At 48.0% G+C, this 20,307-nt stretch overlaps 1 protein-coding gene across 2 annotated transcripts in view; it reads left to right on the top strand.

Moving 5' to 3' along the window:
• SLC23A2 (solute carrier family 23 member 2) overlaps positions 1-20,307 on the top strand; it is a 319,310-nt gene that overhangs the window by 173,105 nt on the left and 125,898 nt on the right. For both annotated transcript variants that reach the window (XM_063932053.1, XM_063932054.1), the window contains one exon: positions 10,757-10,855. In XM_063932053.1, the coding sequence (XP_063788123.1) occupies positions 10,757-10,855 (99 nt within the window). The remainder of the gene's footprint in view (positions 1-10,756; positions 10,856-20,307) is intronic.

Genomic DNA, 20,307 nt, shown 5'->3' with positions numbered 1-20,307 from the left:
GGATGCTTACCTTCATGTCCCCATATATCCTTCCCATCAGGAATACCTGAGATTCGCTGTACAGGATTGTCATTACCAATTTCAGACGTTGCCGTTTGGGCTTTCCACGGCCCCAAGGATTTTCACCAAGAAAATGGTGGAAATGATGGTGGTCCTGCGCAAGCATGGAGTCACAATTATCCCATATTTGGACGATCTCCTGATAAAGGCGAGATCAAGAGAGCAATTGCTGAGCAATGTGACACTCTCTGAGAGTGCTCAAGCAACACGGTTGGATTCTAAATCTACCGAAGTCTCAGTTGATTCCGACAACTCGACTAACGTTCCTAGGTATGATACTGGATACGGAACAAAAGAAGGTTTCTCTCCCGTTGGAAAAAGCCCAGGACATCCAGAACATGGTCAGAGACCTGCTAAAGCCAAAAAGAGTGTCAGTTTATCAATGCACTCGTGTTCTGGGGAAAATGGTGGCAGCCTTCGAGGCCATCCCCTTCGGCAGGTTCCATGCAAGGACGTTTCAATGGGACCTTCTGGACAAATGGTCCGGGTCCCATCTACATTTACATCGGAAAATAACACTGTCCCCCGGGACCAGTGTGTCTCTTCTATGGTGGCTGCAAAGTGCTCACCTTCTGGAGGGTCGCAGGTTCGGAATTCAGGACTGGATCCTGGTAACCACGGACGCGAGCCTCCGAGGATGGGGAGCAGTCACCCAAGGAAGATATTTTCAGGGACTGTGGTCAGACCAGGAGTCCTGTCTACACATCAACGTGTTGGAGCTAAGAGCCATATACAACGGCCTTCGACAAGCGGAGAGTCTTCTTCGCAACCTACCGGTTCTGATTCAATCAGACAATGTCACAGCAGTGGCTCATGTGAACCGCCAAGGCGGGACAAGAAGCAGAGCCGCGATGGCGGAAGCAACCAGGATTCTTCGCTGGGCGGAAAATCACGTAAGCGCTCTGTCAGCTGTCTTCATTCCCGGGAGTGGACAACTGGGAAGCAGACTTCCTCAGCAGACACGATCTCCATCCAGGAGAGTGGGGACTTCATCAAGAAGTCTTTGCAGTGATAACGGGTCTTTGTGGAGTTCCTCAAATAGACATGATGGCGTCACGCCTCAACAAGAAGCTTCGGAGGTTTTGTGCCAGGTCCCGGGACCCTCAGGCAGTAGCAGTAGACGCCCTGGTAACGCCATGGGTGTTCCAATCGGTCTACATGTTTCCTCCTCTTCCTCTAATCACAAAGGTGTTGAGGATCATAAGGCGAAAAAGAGTACAGACAATACTCATTGTTCCAGACTGGCCTCGAAGGGCCTGGTACTCAGATCTTCAGGAGATGCTCACAGGAGATCCCTTGCCCCTTCCTCTAAGGGAGGACCTGTTGCAGCAGGGTCCTTGCGTGTTCCAAGACTTACCGCGGTTACGTTTGACGGCATGGCGGTTGAACGCCGGATCCTAGCTGAGAAGGGGATTCCGGAAGAGGTCATCCCTACTCTAATAAAGGCTAGAAAGGAGGTGACGGTAAAACATTATCACCGTATCTGGCGAAAGTATGCGTCTTGGTGTGAAACCAAGAATGCTCCTACGGAAGATTTTCATTTGGGTCGTTTTCTCCACTTCCTACAGGAGTGGATATGGGCCTGAAATTAGGCTCTGTTAAGGTACAGATTTCGGCCCTCTCGATATTCTTTCAGAAGGAATTGGCTTCTCTTCCAGAAGTCCAGACTTTTGTAAAGGGAGTGCTACACATCCAGCCTCCTTTTGTGCCTCCAGTGGCACCATGGGACCTGAACGTGGTGTTGCAGTTCCTAAAATCACACTGGTTTGAACCACTTCACAAGGTTGAGTTGAAATTTCTTACCTGGAAGGTGGTCATGTTGTTGGCCTTAGCATCTGCAAGGCGAGTGTCAGAATTGGCGGCCTTGTCTCACAAGAGCCCCTACTTGATTTTTCATGTTTATAGAGCGGAATTGAGGACACGCCCTCAATTTTTAACTAAGGTGGTTTCTTCAATCCATTTGAATCAACCCATTGTGGTGCCTGTGGCTACGAGTGACTTGGAGGATTCCAGGTCCCTGGATGTAGTCAGGGCCTTGATGATTTATGTAGCCAGGACGGCTAGAATTAGGAAAACAGAGGCTCTGTTTGTCCTGTATGCTGCCAACAAGATTGGCGCGCCTGCTTCGAAGCAGACTATTGCTCGCTGGATCTGTAACACGATTCAGCAGGCTCATTCTACGGCTGGATTGCCGTTACCGCATTCGGTTAAGGCCCATTCCACTAGGAAGGTGGGCTCTTCTTGGGCGGCTGCCCGGGGCGTCTCGGCATTACAGCTTTGCCGAGCAGCAGCTTGGTCGGGGTCAAACACTTTTGCTAAATTCTACAAGTTTGATACCCTGGCTGATGAGGACCTAGCATTTGCTCAGTCGGTGCTGCAGAGCCATACGCACTCTCCCACCCGATTGGGAGCTTTGGTATAAACCCCATGGTCCTTACGGAGTCCCCAGCATCCTCTACGACGTAAGAGAAAATAAGATTTTAAACCTACCGGTAAATCTATTTCTCCTAGTCCGTAGAGGATGCTGGGCGCCCGTCCTAGTGCGGACATTTTTCTGCAAGACTTGTATATAGTTGTTGTTTACATAAGGGTTATGTTACAGTTGGAATCGGTCTTGGGCCGCTACTGTTGTTTGTTCATACTGTTAACTGGTTATGTATGTTCCGGGTTACATGGCATGATTGGTGTGGGCTGGTAGGAATCTTGCCCTTGGATTTATAAAATCCTGCCCTCGTATTGTCCATCTCCTCTGGGCACAGTTCTCTAACTGAGGTCTGGAGGAGGGGCATAGAGGGAGGAGCCAGTGCACACCCGTAGGAAAAGTTCTTTTAGGTGCCCATGTCTCCTGCGGAGCCCGTCTATACCCCATGGTCCTTACGGAGTCCCCAGCATCCTCTACGGACTAGGAGAAATAGATTTACCGGTAGGTTTAAAATCTTATTTTTATGTTGTTCCAGAACAAATATTAGCTACTTTATGTAATGTCACTTGCCAGAAGGGCAGCTTGGAGTGACATGAATTGAAGAGGGGAATTTATTGTTCTTTTTACCCCTCCTGCTGCTCTGTAGCGTAATACGTGTGCTGGGTTGGCTACTATAAGCTTTGTTAGGATTCCACTGCTCCCTACAGTTTTCATTAACACTGTTACTCATCATGTCCAGTGTACATAGGTAAAGTCATATCTACTCACATTTGGCTCTTAATGGTTCTTACAGATGTCTATATCCATTTGTTATTAGTAGACACATAGTGGTAAATTTACTAAGGTGGGATGAGTTGTTTTTTTTTTTTTTGTTTTTTTTTTTTAGAACTGGTGATGTTGCTTAAAGCAACCAATCAAATCATATCTATTATCTTCTAGAAGCAGCCAGATAAATGTTAAGTAGAATCTGATTGGTTGCCATGGGCAACTCCCACTTTAGTAAATTTACCCCATATAGGTATGTTCAATTCCTGTCGGGTCAGTATTCAATGACTTGGCCAAACTAGACCAGTTTTGGCCGTTCCGACAATGTCAATCCGACTTTATTTAAAGTCAGATTGACATTGTCGGAAATGGGGCTAAAACCTGTTTGACCGCGCTTCCGACAAAATACGTGGATTACGACAATCCACGTGTTTTCCGACAAGTGGGGAATTCCCGACTTGTTGGAAAAAAAAACAAACCTATTGAATAGGTCAGAACCTCTTCCGACCTAAAACAGTCGGAAACTGCTGTCTTTCCGACAAGACGTCCGTTTCTAACAGGAATTGAATATGCCCCATGGGCTTCATCTATATCCACCTGTACAATGTAATCTGCCTCTATTCCAGTAAGAGGTTAGAGAAATATATACCGGAGATCTAACATCTGTGCATCCATGTTCTGCGATCCCAAATGAATCAGCAGATTAACAGCATTGTCGGTTTGCCTCTGTCGCTGTCCTCAAAACTGGAACTTTATTTTGTCCAAACACCATTGTCTTTTATCTTATTTAACTTTTGTTTCTCTGACGTCCTAAGTGGATGCTGGGGACTCCGTAAGGACCATGGGGAATAGCGGCTCCGCAGGAGACAGGGCACAAAAGTAAAAGCTTTAGGATCAGGTGGTGTGCACTGGCTCCTCCCCCTATGACCCTCCTCCAAGCTTCAGTTAGGTTTTTGTGCCCGGCCGAGAAGGGTGCAATCTAGGTGGCTCTCCTAAAGAGCTGCTTAGAGTAAAAGTTTTGTTAGGTTTTTTATTTTCAGTGAGTCCTGCTGGCAACAGGCTCACTGCAACGAGGGACTTAGGGGAGAAGAAGTGAACTCACCTGCGTGCAGGATGGATTGGCTTCTTAGGCTACTGGACACTAGCTCCAGAGGGACGATCACAGGTACAGCCTGGATGGGTCACCGGAGCCGCGCCGCCGACCCCCTTGCAGATGCTGAAGAGAGAAGAGGTCCAGAAATCGGCGGCTGAAGACTTCCCAGTCTTCTTAAGGTAGCGCACAGCACGGCAGCTGTGCGCCATTGCTCTCAGCACACTTCACACCAACGGTCAGAGGGTGCAGGGCGCTGGGGGGGGCGCCCTGGGCAGCAATGAAAGTACCTATGCTGGCTAAAAATACATCACATATAGCCTCTGGGGCTATATGGATGTATTTAACCCCTGCCAGGTTGTCAGAAAAACGGGAGAAGAAGCCCGCCGAAAAGGGGGCGGGGCCTATTCTCCTCAGCACACAGCGCCATTTTCCTACACAGCTCCGCTGCTAGGAAGGCTCCCAGGCTCTCCCCTGCACTGCACTACAGAAACAGGGTTAAAACAGAGAGGGGGGCATTTTGGTGGCGATATTATAATATATTAAGATGCTATAAGGGAAAACACTTATATAAGGTTGTCCCTGTATAATTATAGCGTTTTGGTGTGTGCTGGCAAACTCTCCCTCTGTCTCCCCAAAGGGCTAGTGGGGTCCTGTCCTCTATCAGAGCATTCCCTGTGTGTGTGCTGTGTGTCGGTACGTGTGTGTCGACATGTATGAGGACGAGGTTGGTGAGGAGGCGGAGCAATTGCCTGTAATGGTGATGTCACTCTCTAGGGAGTCGACAACGGAATGGATGGCTTATTTAGGGAATTACGTGATAATGTCAACACGCTGCAAGGTCGGTTGACGACATGAGACGGCCGGCAAACCAATTAGTACCTGTCCAGGCGTCTCAAACACCGTCAGGGGCTTTAAAACGCCCATTACCTCAGTCGGTCGACACAGACACGGACACTGACTCCAGTGTCGACGGTGAAGAAACAAACGTATTTTCCATTAGGGCCACACGTTACATGTTAAGGGCAATGAAGGAGGTGTTACATATTTCTGATACTACAAGTACCACAAAAAAGGGTATTATGTGGGGTGTGAAAAAACTACCTGTAGTTTTTCCTGAATCAGATAAATTAAATGAAGTGTGTGATGATGCGTGGGTTTTCCCCGATAGAAAATTATTGGCGTTATACCCTTTCCCGACAGAAGTTAGGTCGCGTTGGGAAACACCCCCTAGGGTGGATAAGGCGCTCACACGCTTATCAAAACAAGTGGCGTTATCGTCTCCAGATACGGCCGCCCTCAAGGAGCCAGCTGATAGGAGGCTGGAAAATATCCTAAAAAGTATATACACACATACTGGTGTTATACTGCGACCAGCGATCGCCTCAGCCTGGATGTGCAGCGCTGGGGTGGCTTGGTCGGATTCCCTGACTGAAAATATTGATACCCTTGACAGGGACAGTATTTTATTGACTATAGAGCATTTAAAGGATGCATTTCTATATATGCGAGATGCACAGAGGGATATTTGCACTCTGGCATCAAGAGTAAGTGCGATGTCCATGTCTGCCAGAAGATGTTTATGGACACGACAGTGGTCAGGTGATGCGGATTCCAAACGGCACATGGAAGTATTGCCGTATAAAGGGGAGGAGTTATTTGGGGTCGGTCCATCGGACCTGGTGGCCACGGCAACAGCTGGAAAATCCACCTTTTTTACCCCAAGTCACATCTCAGCAGAAAAAGACACCGTCTTTTCAGCCTCAGTCCTTTCGTCCCCATAAGGGCAAGCGGGCAAAAGGCCAGTCATATCTGCCCAGGGGTAGAGGAAAGGGAAGAAGACTGCAGCAGGCAGCCCCTTCCCAGGAACAGAAGCCCTCCACCGCTTCTGCCAAGTCCTCAGCATGACGCTGGGGCCATACAAGCGGACTCAGGTGCGGTGGGGGGGGGGTCGTCTCAAGAGTTTCAGCGCGCAGTGGGCTCACTCGCAAGTGGACCCCTGGATCCTACAAGTAGTATCCCAGGGGTACAGATTGGAAATTCGAGACGTCTCCCCCTCGCAGGTTCCTGAAATCTGCTTTACCAACGTCTCCCTCCGACAGGGAGGCAGTATTGGAAACAATTCACAAGCTGTATTCCCAGCAGGTGATAATCAAAGTACCCCTCCTACAACAAGGAAAGGGGTATTATTCCACACTATTTGTGGTACTGAAGCCAGACGGCTCGGTGAGACCTATTCTAAATCTGAAATCTTTGAACACTTACATAAAAAGGTTCAAATCAAGATGGAGTCACTCAGAGCAGTGATAGCGAACCAGGAAGAAGGGGACTATATGGTGTCCCTGGACATCAAGGATGCTTACCTCCATGTCCCAATTTGCCCTTCTCACCAAGGGTACCTCAGGTTCGTGGTACAGAACTGTCACTATCAGTTTCAGACGCTGCCGTTTGGATTGTCCACGGCACCCCGGGTCTTTACCAAGGTAATGGCCGAAATGATGATTCTTCTTCAAAGAAAAGGCGTCTTAATTATCCCTTACTTGGACGATCTCCTGATAAGGGCAAGGTCCAGAGAACAGTTGGAGGTCGGAGTAGCACTATCTCAAGTAGTTCTACGACAGCACGGGTGGATTCTAAATATTCCAAAATCGCAGCTGATTCCGACGACACGTCTGCTGTTCCTAGGGATGATTCTGGACACAGTCCAGAAAAAGGTGTTTCTCCTGGAGGAGAAAGCCAGGGAGTTATCCGAGCTAGTTAGGAACCTCCTAGAACCAGGCCAAGTGTCAGTGCATCAATGCACAAGAGTCCTGGGAAAAATGGTGGCTTCTTACGAAGCGATTCCATTCGGCAGATTTCACGCAAGAATTTTTCAGTGGGATCTGCTGGACGAATGGTCCGGATCGCATCTTCAGATGCATCAGCGGATAATCCTGTCTCCAAGGACAAGGGTGTCTCTTCTGTGGTGGCTGCAGAGTGCTCATCTACTAGAGGGCAGCAGATTCGGCATTCAGGACTGGGTCCTGGTGACCACGGATGCCAGCCTGAGAGGCTGGGGAGCAGTCACACAGGGAAGAAATTTCCAAGGAGTGTGGTCAAGTCTGGAGACTTCTCTCCACATAAATATACTGGAGCTAAGGGCAATTTACAATGCTCTGAGCCTAGGAAGACCTCTGCTTCAAAGTCAACCGGTGCTGATCCAGTCGGACAACATCACGGCAGTCGCCCACGTAAACAGACATGGCGGCACAAGAAGCAGGAGGGCAATGGCAGCAAGGATTCTTCGCTGGGCGAAAAATCATGTGATAACACTGTCAGCGGTGTTCATTCCGGGAGTGGACAACTGGGAAGCAGACTTCCTCAGCAGGCAAGACCTCCACCCGGGAGAGTGGGGACTTCATCTGGAAGTCTTCCACATGATTGTGAACCGTTGGGAAAGACCAAAGGTGGACATGATGGCGTCCCGTCTGAACAAAAAACTGGACAGGTATTGCGCCAGGTCAAGAGACCCTCAGGCAATAGCTGGGACGCTCTGGTAACACCGTGGGTGTACCAGTCGGTGTATGTGTTCCCTCCTCTGCCTCTCATACCCAAGGTACTGAGAATTATAAGACGGAGAGGAGTAAGAACTATACTCGTGGCTCCGGATTGGCCAAGAAGGACTTGGTACCCGGAACTTCAAGAGATACTAAGAAGGGACTTGCTTCAGCAAGGATCATGTCTGTTCCAAGACTTACCGCGGCTGCGTTTGACGGCATGGCGGTTGAACGCCGGATCCTAAGGGAAAAAGGCATTCCGGAAGAGGTCATCCCTACCCTGGTCAGAGCCAGGAAGGAGGTGACCCCACAACATTATCACCGCATTTGGAGAAAATATGTTGCATGGTGTGAGGCCAGGAAGGCCCCCACGGAGGAATTTCAACTCGGTCGATTCCTGCATTTCCTGCAAACAGGAGTGTCTATGGGCCTCAAATTTGGGTCCATTAAGGTTCAAATTTCGGCCCTGTCGATTTTCTTCCAGAAAGAATTGGCTTCAGTTCCTGAAGTCCAGAAGTTTGTCAAGGGAGTACTGCATATACAACCCCTTTTGTGCCTCCAGTGGCACTGTGGGATCTCAACGTAGTTCTGGGATTCCTCAAATCACATTGGTTTAAACCGCTCAAATCTGTGGATTTGAAATATCTCACATGGAAAGTGACCATGCTGTTGGCCCTGGCCTCGGCCAGGCGAGTGTCAGAATTGGCGGCTTTGTCTCACAAAAGCCCATATCTGATTGTCCTTTCGGACAGGGCAGAGCTGCGGACTCGTCCCCAGTTTCTCCCTAAGGTGGTGTCAGCGTTTCACCTGAACCAGCTTATTGTGGTACCTGCGGCTACTAGGGACTTGGAGGACTCCAAGTTGCTAGATGTTGTCAGGGCCCTGAAAATATATATTTCCAGGACGGCTGGAGTCAGGAAAACTGACTTGCTGTTATCCTGTATGCACTCAACAAACTGGGTGCTCTTGCTTCTAAGCAGACGATTGCTAGTTGGATGTGTAGTACAATTCAGCTTGCACATTCTGTGGCAGGCCTGCCACAGCCAAAATATGTAAATGCCCATTCCACAAGGAAGGTGGGCTCATCTTGGGCGGCTGCCCGAGGGGTCTCGGCTTTACAACTTTGCCGAGCTTTACAAAAATCGGGTTATTATTGTTGTGAGCCATCTATTCAGAGGCTCCCCTGTTATCATGCTGTTAACTGGGTTCAGATCACAGGTTGTACAGTGTGATTGGTGTGGCTGGTATGAGTCTTACCCGGGATTCAAAATCCTTCCTTATTGTGTACGCTCGTCCGGGCACAGTATCCTAACTGAGGCTTGGAGGAGGGTCATAGGGGGAGGAGCCAGTGCACACCACCTGATCCTAAAGCTTTTACTTTTGTGCCCTGTCTCCTGCGGAGCCGCTATTCCCCATGGTCCTTACGGAGTCCCCAGCATCCACTACTGACTACGAGAAATAGAATTATCGGTAAGTAAATTCTTATTTTTTGCCTATATGAGCTGATGGGAGGTAATGGTCTAAATGTGACATCTGATTGGACACGTGCCGCATGAGCTGTCGCATTGCTAAGGACTCGTCTCCTAATTTGCTTCAGTCCTTTCTGCTTGTCCCCAGTTCTTTCTGCCTTGTTGGCAGCTCCTCTCCAAGCTGTCAAACATGGCACTTCAAATTACAGAAGTCACTTGTCATTAATGATGCAGCAAAAACACCCGAGAAAGGGTCACCGAGTGTAGCATTATGCAAGCAGCGTAGTAGGAGATGCAAATCGCCAGATGTCTGTTCTGCTTTGCATTAATATTCAGAGGAATCCGGTTTATAGGTTATTGATCACACCTGCACGGCTAAATTCTTGTTTCCATCATTGTGGCTATGTGTGATAAGTGGTGCAATTCTGATTCTGGTTACCTGGATTCAGTGCCGCATTAACGTTACTCTGCTGCGCTTCTCTTTGATATGCTGGAGATAAGATTCCCAATGACCGCAATGCTTAGTAATGCTAGAAACACCACTGAGTTGTAAACTTCTTTAAGAAACATAAAATTTTGACAGCAGATAAGAACCACTTAGGCCATCTAATCTGCCCTGTACACATGTACACACTTAAGGCTCGTATTCACAGGCCGATGTGGAAGAGATGTGTGCTGAGCGAACCGCTCAGCACACATCTCTCCCACCGCTCAGCACAGTGCGATGTGTGCTGAGCGTGCGGGGGGGGGGGCCCTCATTTCACCCAGCGGGTGAAATGAGTGACCTGCTAGATTGGCCTGCATGGCAGGCCAATCTAGCACCAGCGATAGCGATGCGCGGGGCTGCGCATCGCTATCGCTGTGAGGGGTACACACGGAGCGATCATGCTTAAAATCTAAGCAATCTAGTCAGATTGCTTAGATTTTAAGCAGCGATCGCTCCGTGAGTACCCCCCTTTGCACACTAGGGTTAATTTTTCCAGAACAACTCATTGTTATGGTGCGATGTAATTAAGTCCAAGTTCAGCCACCATCTGGAATGCCAGCCAAACTCTGATTGTTTTTTTTTAAGTGGGCAATCATTTACAGGGCTAAACCGTGCCTTATAAATGATTGCCCCTTTAATAAAACATCAGAGTTTAGCTGGCATCTGGAATGGCCGCTGAATTAGGACTTTATAACATCCTGGCCTTAGAGTGCAGATTTGTTCAGGAGAATGCAGGATACCAATTCACCTGTCCGATCTCTGAGGTAATAATATAGGAGTACTGAATGCCAAAATGAAATTAGATGTACAAACACATATAAAAATATATATATTATTCATGTGGCTTGTACTGTACTTGTTTATATAACAGCACTTGCCAATGTCCTTCAGATTCCAATGTCTTATGCTTCATGTTTTGGATTTCAGGTGGTGATAAATGGAGGTGCCACGGCCAGTGTTGATCAAGATACTGAAGACACAGAACTAATGGCCATTTACACGACGGAAAGCGTGATTGCGGAGAAGGTACGGGCTTCCTGCTCTTGTTGTAAACCTGTTTTATATGGGGAAATGAGTAGCGGATAGTTGCCATAGCACCATGCTGCTTTGGTGCAGGGAGTGTGGTGATCGATCTTTGTGCTAGGTTGACCTCACTAAATTTATTGCCACAAAGGTGGCACTATAGGGAGATTATGTGGAAAGCACACCTGTGCAAATGTACCCTAAAGACACTGGGCAAATACTTTCCTCTTGTGGCAGTGCAGGAGATAAAATATACATGACATATGATTGCTAACAGTGAAATATCTACTTAAGGCTGCCACGTTTCTCCCTTTTCGTGGGGCCTTTCCTGGGCCTCCCCATTACAATCTCCTTGTTTACACACATACATTTTTACTTACAATTTTCCCATAGGTAAAATGTATGTTCCCATATTAACAGGACTGGTGGTAATGGGTTCTTGTAACGGTCACCCTATTCAGGAACTAATAAGAATTATAGGAGTGGAAGTTATGACCCAAAAACCCTCAGTTAAAAAAATTGGCTCCATTTTTTAATTACGCAATGACGTCCCTATGCATGTTCAGTCAGATAAGTTTGATTAATAAAATGCCAATCATATATGAGACTGTCATGTATATGTAGCTGCTCAGCTAATCTAGGAATATATCTTCTTTGTATGTGTGAGGCCTTTTTTTCATCCGTTTAAAAAAAAAAAAAAAAAAGGAAACATTGGCCCTCATTCTGCATTGATCACTCGCTAGTGATTTTTTGCAGTGCAGCGATCAGATAGTCGCCGCCTATAGGGGAGTGTATTTTCGCTTTGCAAGTGTGCGAACGCTTTTGCAGCCGAGCGGGACGAAAACGTTTTTTTGCAGTTTGAATAGCTCTGGACTTACTCAGCCCTTGCGATCACTTCAGTCTTTTTGGTCCCGGAATTGATATCAGACACCCGCCCCGCAAACGCCTGGACACCTGCGTTTTTCCAAACACTCCCAGAGAACGGTCAGTTGACACCCACATACGCCTTCTTCCTGTCAATCTCTGTGCAACCAGCTGTGCGAATGGATTCTTTGTTAAATCCATCGCTCAGCAACGATTCACTTTGTACCCGTACGACATGCCTGCGCATTGCGGTGCCTACGCATGCGCAGTAGTAACCTGTTCGCTGCGCTGTGAAAAGCTGCAGCGAGCGATCAACTCGGAATGACCCCCATTGTTGTCAAATGGAGAGTACACATTTGATGCATTTTAGTGCATTTGATCTACTATTACTGTGTATTTAACATACATCATGCCTGTCAAGGTATATATAAAATACTTTATTAAAGCTAAATATATTTTTACGATTTCAATTAATTGGTGCCCAGCCGCTCCAATCTGCCCGGCAATCGGCCAGAGTCATGTCTGGTCAGGGGAGCTGCTATAACCGGGCAATTCGGCTTCTTTAAATACAGTGGTATGGTTGCAGTGCTTGTTAAGTGGTGATATTACTATTGGTAGCATAGTCTGGGTTAGGGATATCCAGACAACTGGAAACCCCTCTTAAGTGCACACCTGGCACTCAGATTTTCCACACATGGAAGGAAATGAGGAATCCCTGGCATGTGGACACTTTCTCTATTAGGAAGCATTACATCTTAATCAGTCTGAATGTACCACGTTCCCTTTAATGTGTCAGCTTGAGTGATTTGATCACAATGGGTTCTAGTATTACTTGTGGGCCCCATCCTTATTGTACTTTTACTTGCATCACTCTGAATTATGGGTGATGCTGTAACAATTTTGCAACCTCAACCGCATGAGACAAGACTGGAAGGTGCAGCTTTCCAAGACATGGGTGGAATGGTATCCGGACTCCAGGTCGACAGCACAAAGGTCGACACACCTTAGGTCGCCGCCAATTGGTCGACACACCTTAGGTCGACATGGACAAAAGGTCGACATGGACAAAAGGTTGACATGAGTTTTTCACGATTTTTCTCTGACGTCCTAGTGGATGCTGGGAACTCCGTAAGGACCATGGGGAATAGCGGCTCCGCATGAGACTGGGCACAACTAAAGAAAGCTTTAGGACTACCTGGTGTGCACTGGTTCCTCCCTCTATGACCCTCCTCCAGACCTCAGTTAGAATTTTGTGCCCGGCCGAGCTGGATGCACACTAGGGGCTCTCCTGAGCTCTTAGAAAAGAAAGTTATATTTAGGTTTTTTATTTTCAGTGAGATCTGCTGGCAACAGACTCACTGCTACGAGGGACTTAGGGGAGAGAAGCGGACCTACCTGCTTGCAGCTAGCTTGGGCTTCTTAGGCTACTGGACACCATTAGCTCCAGAGGGATCGAACACAGGCCCAGCCTCGGTCGTCCGGTCCCGGAGCCGCGCCGCCGTCCCCCTTGCAAAGCCAGAAGCAAGAAGATGTTCCTGAAAATCGGCGGCAGAAGACTTCGGTCTTCATTAAGGTAGCGCACAGCACTGCAGCTGTGCGCCATTGCTCCCCATGCACACCACACACTCCGGTCACTGATGGGTGCAGGGCGCTGGGGGGGGGGGGGGGGCGCCCTGGGGCTGCAATAAGAGTACCTTACTGGCAAAATAACACATAATATAGTCATTAAGACTATATATGTGTAAAATCCCCTGCCATATATTCCATAAAAAAGCGGGAGAAGCCCGCCGAGAAAGGGGCGGGGCTATCTCCCTCAGCACACTGGCGCCATTTCCTCTCACAGCTCCGCTGGAAGGACGCTCCCAAGGCTCTCCCCTGCAGTTTCCAGACTTCATAGGGTAAAAAAGAGAGGGGGGGGCACTAAATTTAGGCGCAGTATCTGTATATTAATAGCAGCTGAAAAATAACCAGAGAGGTGTCTGGAAAGTAGACTCTTTTTTGGGAGCACTCTAATTCAGAGGTTTAAGGTTATAACATCACTGGTAAAATCGATTTTATTAGATAGTATTTTCAAGTTGAATTTAAGGAGTACAAATATAAGAGTGAATTAGCCTCGCGAACATATGAACGTAAATTATTTTTTTTTTTAAATCAATAGTTTTTATTGAAAGAGATAAACAATTTTTATGGGGTACAGAATGTAGAAAGGAAAAAACATGGGGGGGTGATACAACAATACAATACATTGCAGGGATATGAACAGAAGGTATACAGATGGGAGAGGGAGGGGGGGGGGGGGTAGGAGTCCAGACTAGAGTCAGGGGAGTAGTACATCGGGGCCTAGTGAGCATATTACATCAGAAAAAGGAGAGGCACGTAGAGAGTCTATACATTGCAGTGTGATAATGATGGCCTAACCTTGTTGGGCAGTATTTATTGGTACGCGTTAGGGGATGATAGTGGGAGGGAGACCTAGTTGGGGGGCCACCCTTGACGGGGGAGCGGAGGGGTGATTGCCTAGATATTGGGAGGTGTGATAAGGGGGGGTGTGTTTTAGGTCAGACTATATCTGTTTGCACGGTCGGACTGGGTGGGGGAGAGGTGGGGTTATGAAAATATTGAGACCCTTCCGTCGAAGAGACAAAGCTTTGCCACATTGACCATCGCGCTTTGAGGGAGGAGTAATTGAGAGAGGGGGAGGCGGATTCCGTTTCCATAAGGAAATGGTGGTTAATCTTATGTATAGCTCTTACCAGGGTAGGGGGGGTGGATTGTTTCCACATTTGGGCTAGGTTTGCGCGCGCGGCTATCAGGATGTGGCCCAGGACATATCTGGCATCTGAGGTTATTGATGAGGGGACAACTTGCAGTAATGCTAGAGTTGGGTCTGGTGCCAGGTGGGTGGACAGGACTTTATTTATTAACTCAAATACATCTAGCCAATATTTAGTGATCTTTGGGCACGACCAGAATATGTGGAAGATGTGTCCTACTGAGCCGCATAGTCTCCAGCACTTATTGCTGTGAGAGGGCCAAAATTTATGAATTCGATCTGGGGTTTGGTAAATTCTGTTCACTAGTTTTATATGCATTTCAGTGTGGTTTAAGCACTGGGACATAGAGTACGAGATTAAGAAAACTTGGCGCCAGTCATTGGGGGATAAGGTTTTGCCCAAGTCTTGTTCCCATTTCTTTTGGGCATTTGATTTGGAGGGGGAGGTAGGAGTTAGCCGAAGTTTATACCAGTATGTGATGTCGCCTTTGGATTCTGGTAGGGAAAGGCGAGAAAAGAGGGTATGTGAGCTTGTGTGGAGCGTTGGGTAGGTAGGAGGGATCGTCTTCCACCAATATGCTACTTGCATATAGTGGAAGAGTTCTGAAGCTGGGAGTGAGTATTGTGACTGGAGAGTTGAGAAGGATTTTAGGTAGAGTCCATCGAGTAAGTCGCCTAGGAGTGACACTCCTGCGCGTTTCCATTTGGATAGGTTGAGGTGCGGTATCATCTGTGCTAGTGTAGTGATGGATATCTGGGGGATAAGGGAGATGGTGGATGCTAGAGAGGCTGATAAGGAGTCCCAGGCTTGTAGGGCGGCTTGCGTGGGGGGAAGGAGGGACGGTTGGGTAGGCCGGAGCGACTTTGGGATGCGGAAAAGGTCAGCTAGTGGAATTGGATTTGACCGTATTTGTTCTATCTCCATCCAACCAGTGTGCAAACGGGTTGTGAAATAATGTTTAATGGGGGCTAAGAGGGAAGCTTCCTGGTATAGTGGAATATTGGGTATGTTGAGACCTCCAAGCGCTCTTGGCAGGGTCATTCTTGAGAGAGCCATTAAGGGTGGTTTTGAGGACCAGATATATTTTGACATAATAGAAGAGCAGGTTTGAATGGCTTTCTTTGGGAAGGGGTATGGTATTGTGCGGAAGAGATACATGAGTTTAGGCAATAAGGACATTTTAAATGCCGCCATCCGTCCCAGCCAAGAGACCTCGTAGGAAGACCAGGCTTTCGTAAGTGCTTCTAATGACTCTATCAAGGGGGCTAAGTTGACAGAGAAGGCATCTGCAGTGGAGATAGGGATATTGATACCCAGATATTTTATCGTGCTAGTTCGCCAGTTATATGGAAAGGAGGCTTGGAGTGCTGGGGTGGAATGAGATAGGTTGAGGGGAAGGGCGTCTGTTTTAGTTGTATTTAATTTATAGTAAGATGCGAGGCTGTAGGCATCTAGAACAGAGTGCAAGACTGGAAGAGTTGTAGTAGGGTTAGAAATAAAGAGGAGGACATCGTCTGCGAAGAGGCTCAGTTTGTGCAGGGATGTACCAAATCGAATCGGAGGTATGTGGGGATTGTCTCTTATTTTAGTTGCCAGGGGTTCGATTGATAGGACAAAGATTAGAGGGGATAAGGGGCAGCCTTGTCTGGTGCCATTTGTGATAGGGAAAGGGTCGGATAGGAAGCCCCCGTTGTACACCCGGGCCGTAGGAGAGCTGTATAGTGCTAGGATAGAGGATAGGATACGGTCTCTGAATCCAAATCTAAGGAGAGTTTGGCGCATGTACATCCAGTTTAATCTATCAAAAGCCTTCTCTGCGTCTAACGATAGCAAAAGAAGGCCCTGGTCTCCAGCTAGGGAGTCTATCAGGTTGAAGACCCGACGTGTATTGTCAGACGGTTGTCTCCCGGGGACGAATCCAGTCTGGTCCGGGTGTATCAGGGAGGGGAGGAACTTGTTAATGCGTGTGGCAATCATTTTAGCATATAATTTGATATCGCAGTTTAGGAGCGCTATTGGTCGGTAGTTATGTACCAAGGCGGGGTCTTTTCCGGGTTTAGGGATAGTGACAATACGCGCTTCTAAGAGTTCTGGGGGGAGGGAGCCGTGGTCTGAGAATGTATTATATAGCGTAGTCAGGAGGGGAGAGAGGGCGACACGAAAAGTAGAATAGAAGTCAGAAACAAAGCCGTCTGGGCCGGGTGCTTTATTCTTGGGTGTGGACTTAATAGCTGCAGAAATTTCGTCTTCGGACCATGCGGAATTCAGAGAGGCCAGCTGGTCCCGTGTAAGGGTTGGGAGGGAAAGACCATCTAGAAAGGAAGAAATAGACGGAGGGGTGGGTTGAGGGGTGGAAGGGTCAGTTGCTAAGTTATATAATTTGGCGTAATAGCTTGCGAATTGGTTCGTAATATCTTTGGGGTTCAAGATTTTTTGTTTGGTGGGAGAATAGATGCATTTAATTCTATTTCTAGCTTGTTGGACACGGAGTTTGCGTGCTAGCATTTTGCCTGCTTTGTTGCCTAGTAGATAAAATTTGTGGCGCATTCTATTCAAGGCCGCTTGGGTGCGAGCGAGGAGCAGCTTTTGTAGCTGGCCTCGGACTTTAGAGATCTCGATTTTAAGTGTTTTGGAGGGGAGGGCCCTATTCTTGGTCTCGAGGTCTAGCAGGTCGTTCTCCAGTGTCTTTTGCTTTTGTTGGGCTTGTTTTTTGAGAGTGGCGCCGGCTTGAATGGCGGCTCCCCGGGTAACGGCTTTAAAGGCACACCAATGAGTGATAGGGGAGGTATCTTGGGGGGAATTTGTGGCTAAGTAGGAGTCAATGGAGTCAGAGATTATTTTTTTTGACATAGGGTTATTTAGAAGATAGGGATATAGGCGCCATTGCCGGAGAGGGTTATAGGTACCTTGGAGGTTCCACTTCCAGAGGACTGGGGCGTGGTCCGACCATGTGATAGGTAGGATATCTATGTTATTAGTTCTCTGGAGAGACCATTTATCGCACAAAATCATGTCAATTCTGGAATAAGAATTGTGGACAAGGGAATGGAATGTGTAATCTCGTCCTGAGGGGTTTTGTGTCCTCCAGACATCGTATAGGTCGAATTCTGCAAGCAAGTTGCGGAAGGCAAGGGATGGGCCAGAGGTGGTGGATGGGGCAGAGTGGGGGAATTGGCGGGACTTGTCCATTTTAGGGTCTAAGACAAGATTGTAGTCACCCAAAACTACCAGAGAGCCCTTTAGTGCATTCCGTATAGTGAGGAATAGTTTTCTCAAAAAGGGGACCTGGTTAGAGTTAGGTGCGTATAAGGATACCAGAGTAACCGGCTTGTCATCGAGGAGGCCTGTGAGGATAATGTACCGGCCATTTTTGTCTGAAATTTGAGAATGTAGGGAAAAGGAGACATTTTTGTTGAAAAGGATGGCCACACCATTTCTTTTGGAAGGGCCATTGGCAAAGAATCCCACTGGGAAATGGCTGTTCTTAAAGAGGGGGGGGGTTGCTAGAAGAGAAGTGGGTTTCTTGTAGTGCTACTACATCTGCTTTTTGCTGGTGGAAGAAGGAGAGGGCTAGCCTACGCTTATTGGGAGAGTTCAGTCCTTTGACATTAAGAGAAATGAGGTTCAGCATTGGTGACCCAGGTTAGGTATGATAAAGGGGGGTCTCTGGTGATCTATTGAAGCGTATCTGTACCGAGTACTGATAGGCAGTGGAAGGCAGGAGCATGGGTCGAGTCTGGAGCTCGTGGAGAGGGAGGGGATGTGGGGAAGATATGGGTCAGGTTTAAAACGAATGAGGAGAAGGTAAACAACAAAAAGAAAAGGTCCGGTATATTGGACCTGCATGACTACTGCAGGGGAAGGGGAAAACATTAGGGGGTTTGCAGTAGTACGGAAAAAGGTGGAGGCGGGCTGGCTAAACCTGCGCCGCCACTCAATAATAACTTCTAAAGGAATTACCCTAGGGCGCTAACATCTTGTGTGGGCAACTGGAATTAGGGAATAGGTGCACCCTAGAACATGAACAGGTAAATAGTAGGTGTCTGTAACTGGGCGTAATGTCGCCCATGTAAATATATCAACATTTAAACAACATGTGAGGGAGTATTCCCGTAACTTGTAGACCTATAAAACATACTTATAATAAGGCATATCATGGCAATTGTAGGGAGAGACATAAAAAGGATATTTTCAGTTCCCCCAATCAGGGGGGAGAAAGGTCTGTAGCCTCCGAGGACCGGAGGTTTCGGTGGGTGGATTTTGAGAAGACCCATCTCGGCTATCCACAGACTCAGGGGTTCGACCAATCATGGCTGACGGTGGTGGCACGTGTTGATGTAGACGGTTTCGAGATGGAAATGTCCCAGTCCAGCAACAGCTTCACACCTGCATCGAGAGAGGAGATTATGTAGGTCGAGTCTTCATACGAGATTATCAGTTTAACCGGGAATCCCCATCGGTAGCGGATGTCGTGGGATCTCAAAGCGAGGGTGATGGGGGTAAAGGCACGTCTCTTTGCTATGGTAGCGGCTGAGAAGTCTTGGAATATTTGGAGTCCCCCTAGGGTGTCTGTGTTTTTGGATTCTCTAGCGGCCCTCATAATGCGCTCCTTAACTGGGAAGAAATGGACTCGTAGGAGGGTGTCTTTAGGGAGGTCGGACGAGACGGATCGGGGTCTAGGGAGTCGGTGGATGCGGTCAATCAGGAGTTCCGAGTCGTCCGCTTTTGGGAGGAGTTTCTTAAATAGGGCAGTGGCGTAGGCTTCCAGATCCGAATTAGGGACTGAGTCTGGGATGCCTCGGATTTTAATGTTGTTCCGCCTTGATCTGTCCTCCATATCCGCCAATTTGGATTTGAATTGGTCCAGGTCTTGTTGTTGGCGATCATGGGATGAAAGTAGGTCATTGTGAGAGGTGACCAATTCCTCCATCTTGCGTTCTAAGTGATCCGTCCTGTCTCCCAGAACTACCAGCTCAGTTTTGACCTCTCGGATGGCAGAGGTCAGATCTTTAGAAAGTTCAGATTTGAAGGCGGACAGGATCTGGCAGAGAGATCTCACGGTTAGGGGGGCATCCGACTCACAGTCCACTCCCGATACTGAGAAAGCCGTGGACAGAACACTGGGGCCCAAGGGGTCCATTGTGGCAGAGGGAGATGATACGTTTTGTAGAGGGGAGATTTGGAGGGATTTTCGTGGGGGGTTGGAGACTTTCGGAGGTAATGTCTCCTTTTTCTTTGTAGGAGCCATTTCTCGTCAGCAGCAGCGCACCATAGATCGCAGAGAGACGTGTTTCAGGGGAGAGTCCAGTCAGCCGATGATGGTGAAACAGGGGTACTCAGTCACATTTATGGAGGTTTCGTGTTATTCAGACAGGCATGAGTGGCGGCAAACAGGTTTGAGAGCGCTCACATTGTGGAGGTCACTGAGAACATTGAGCTGGAGGGTGCGATTGTAGGAACAGATCTGAGCTGGGAGAAGTGCTAATCTTGGCTGTCAGTCCTAGGAAGTATGGGATCTCGGTCCGTCCCGAGGGTGATGCGGCAGGAGTATTGGGTGTACTTTAGCCTCCGTTCTCGTGGGGACTGAGGTGGGTCGTGTGAAGGATGCGGGACTTAGTGTTCGTCGCCCGCAAGAACTATATCACCTCCTCCGGCCCCTATCTGGAATAGGTGCAGACTTCGGGGGATATAAATTTCAGCCCCTCCAATGTTGAGATATGAGGGAGAACTGAGGTACTGTCCGGGAGACCTCACAGACTGTTGTGCTTGGGGGGGGGGGGTGAGCAGCTGGAGAAATGTCCACTTTTTGTGGGTGGT

This window comes from Pseudophryne corroboree, chromosome 6 (genome assembly GCF_028390025.1).
Source record: "Pseudophryne corroboree isolate aPseCor3 chromosome 6, aPseCor3.hap2, whole genome shotgun sequence".
Classification (NCBI taxonomy): Eukaryota; Metazoa; Chordata; class Amphibia; order Anura; family Myobatrachidae; genus Pseudophryne; species Pseudophryne corroboree.
This window is presented reverse-complemented; position numbering and strand designations above follow the sequence as displayed.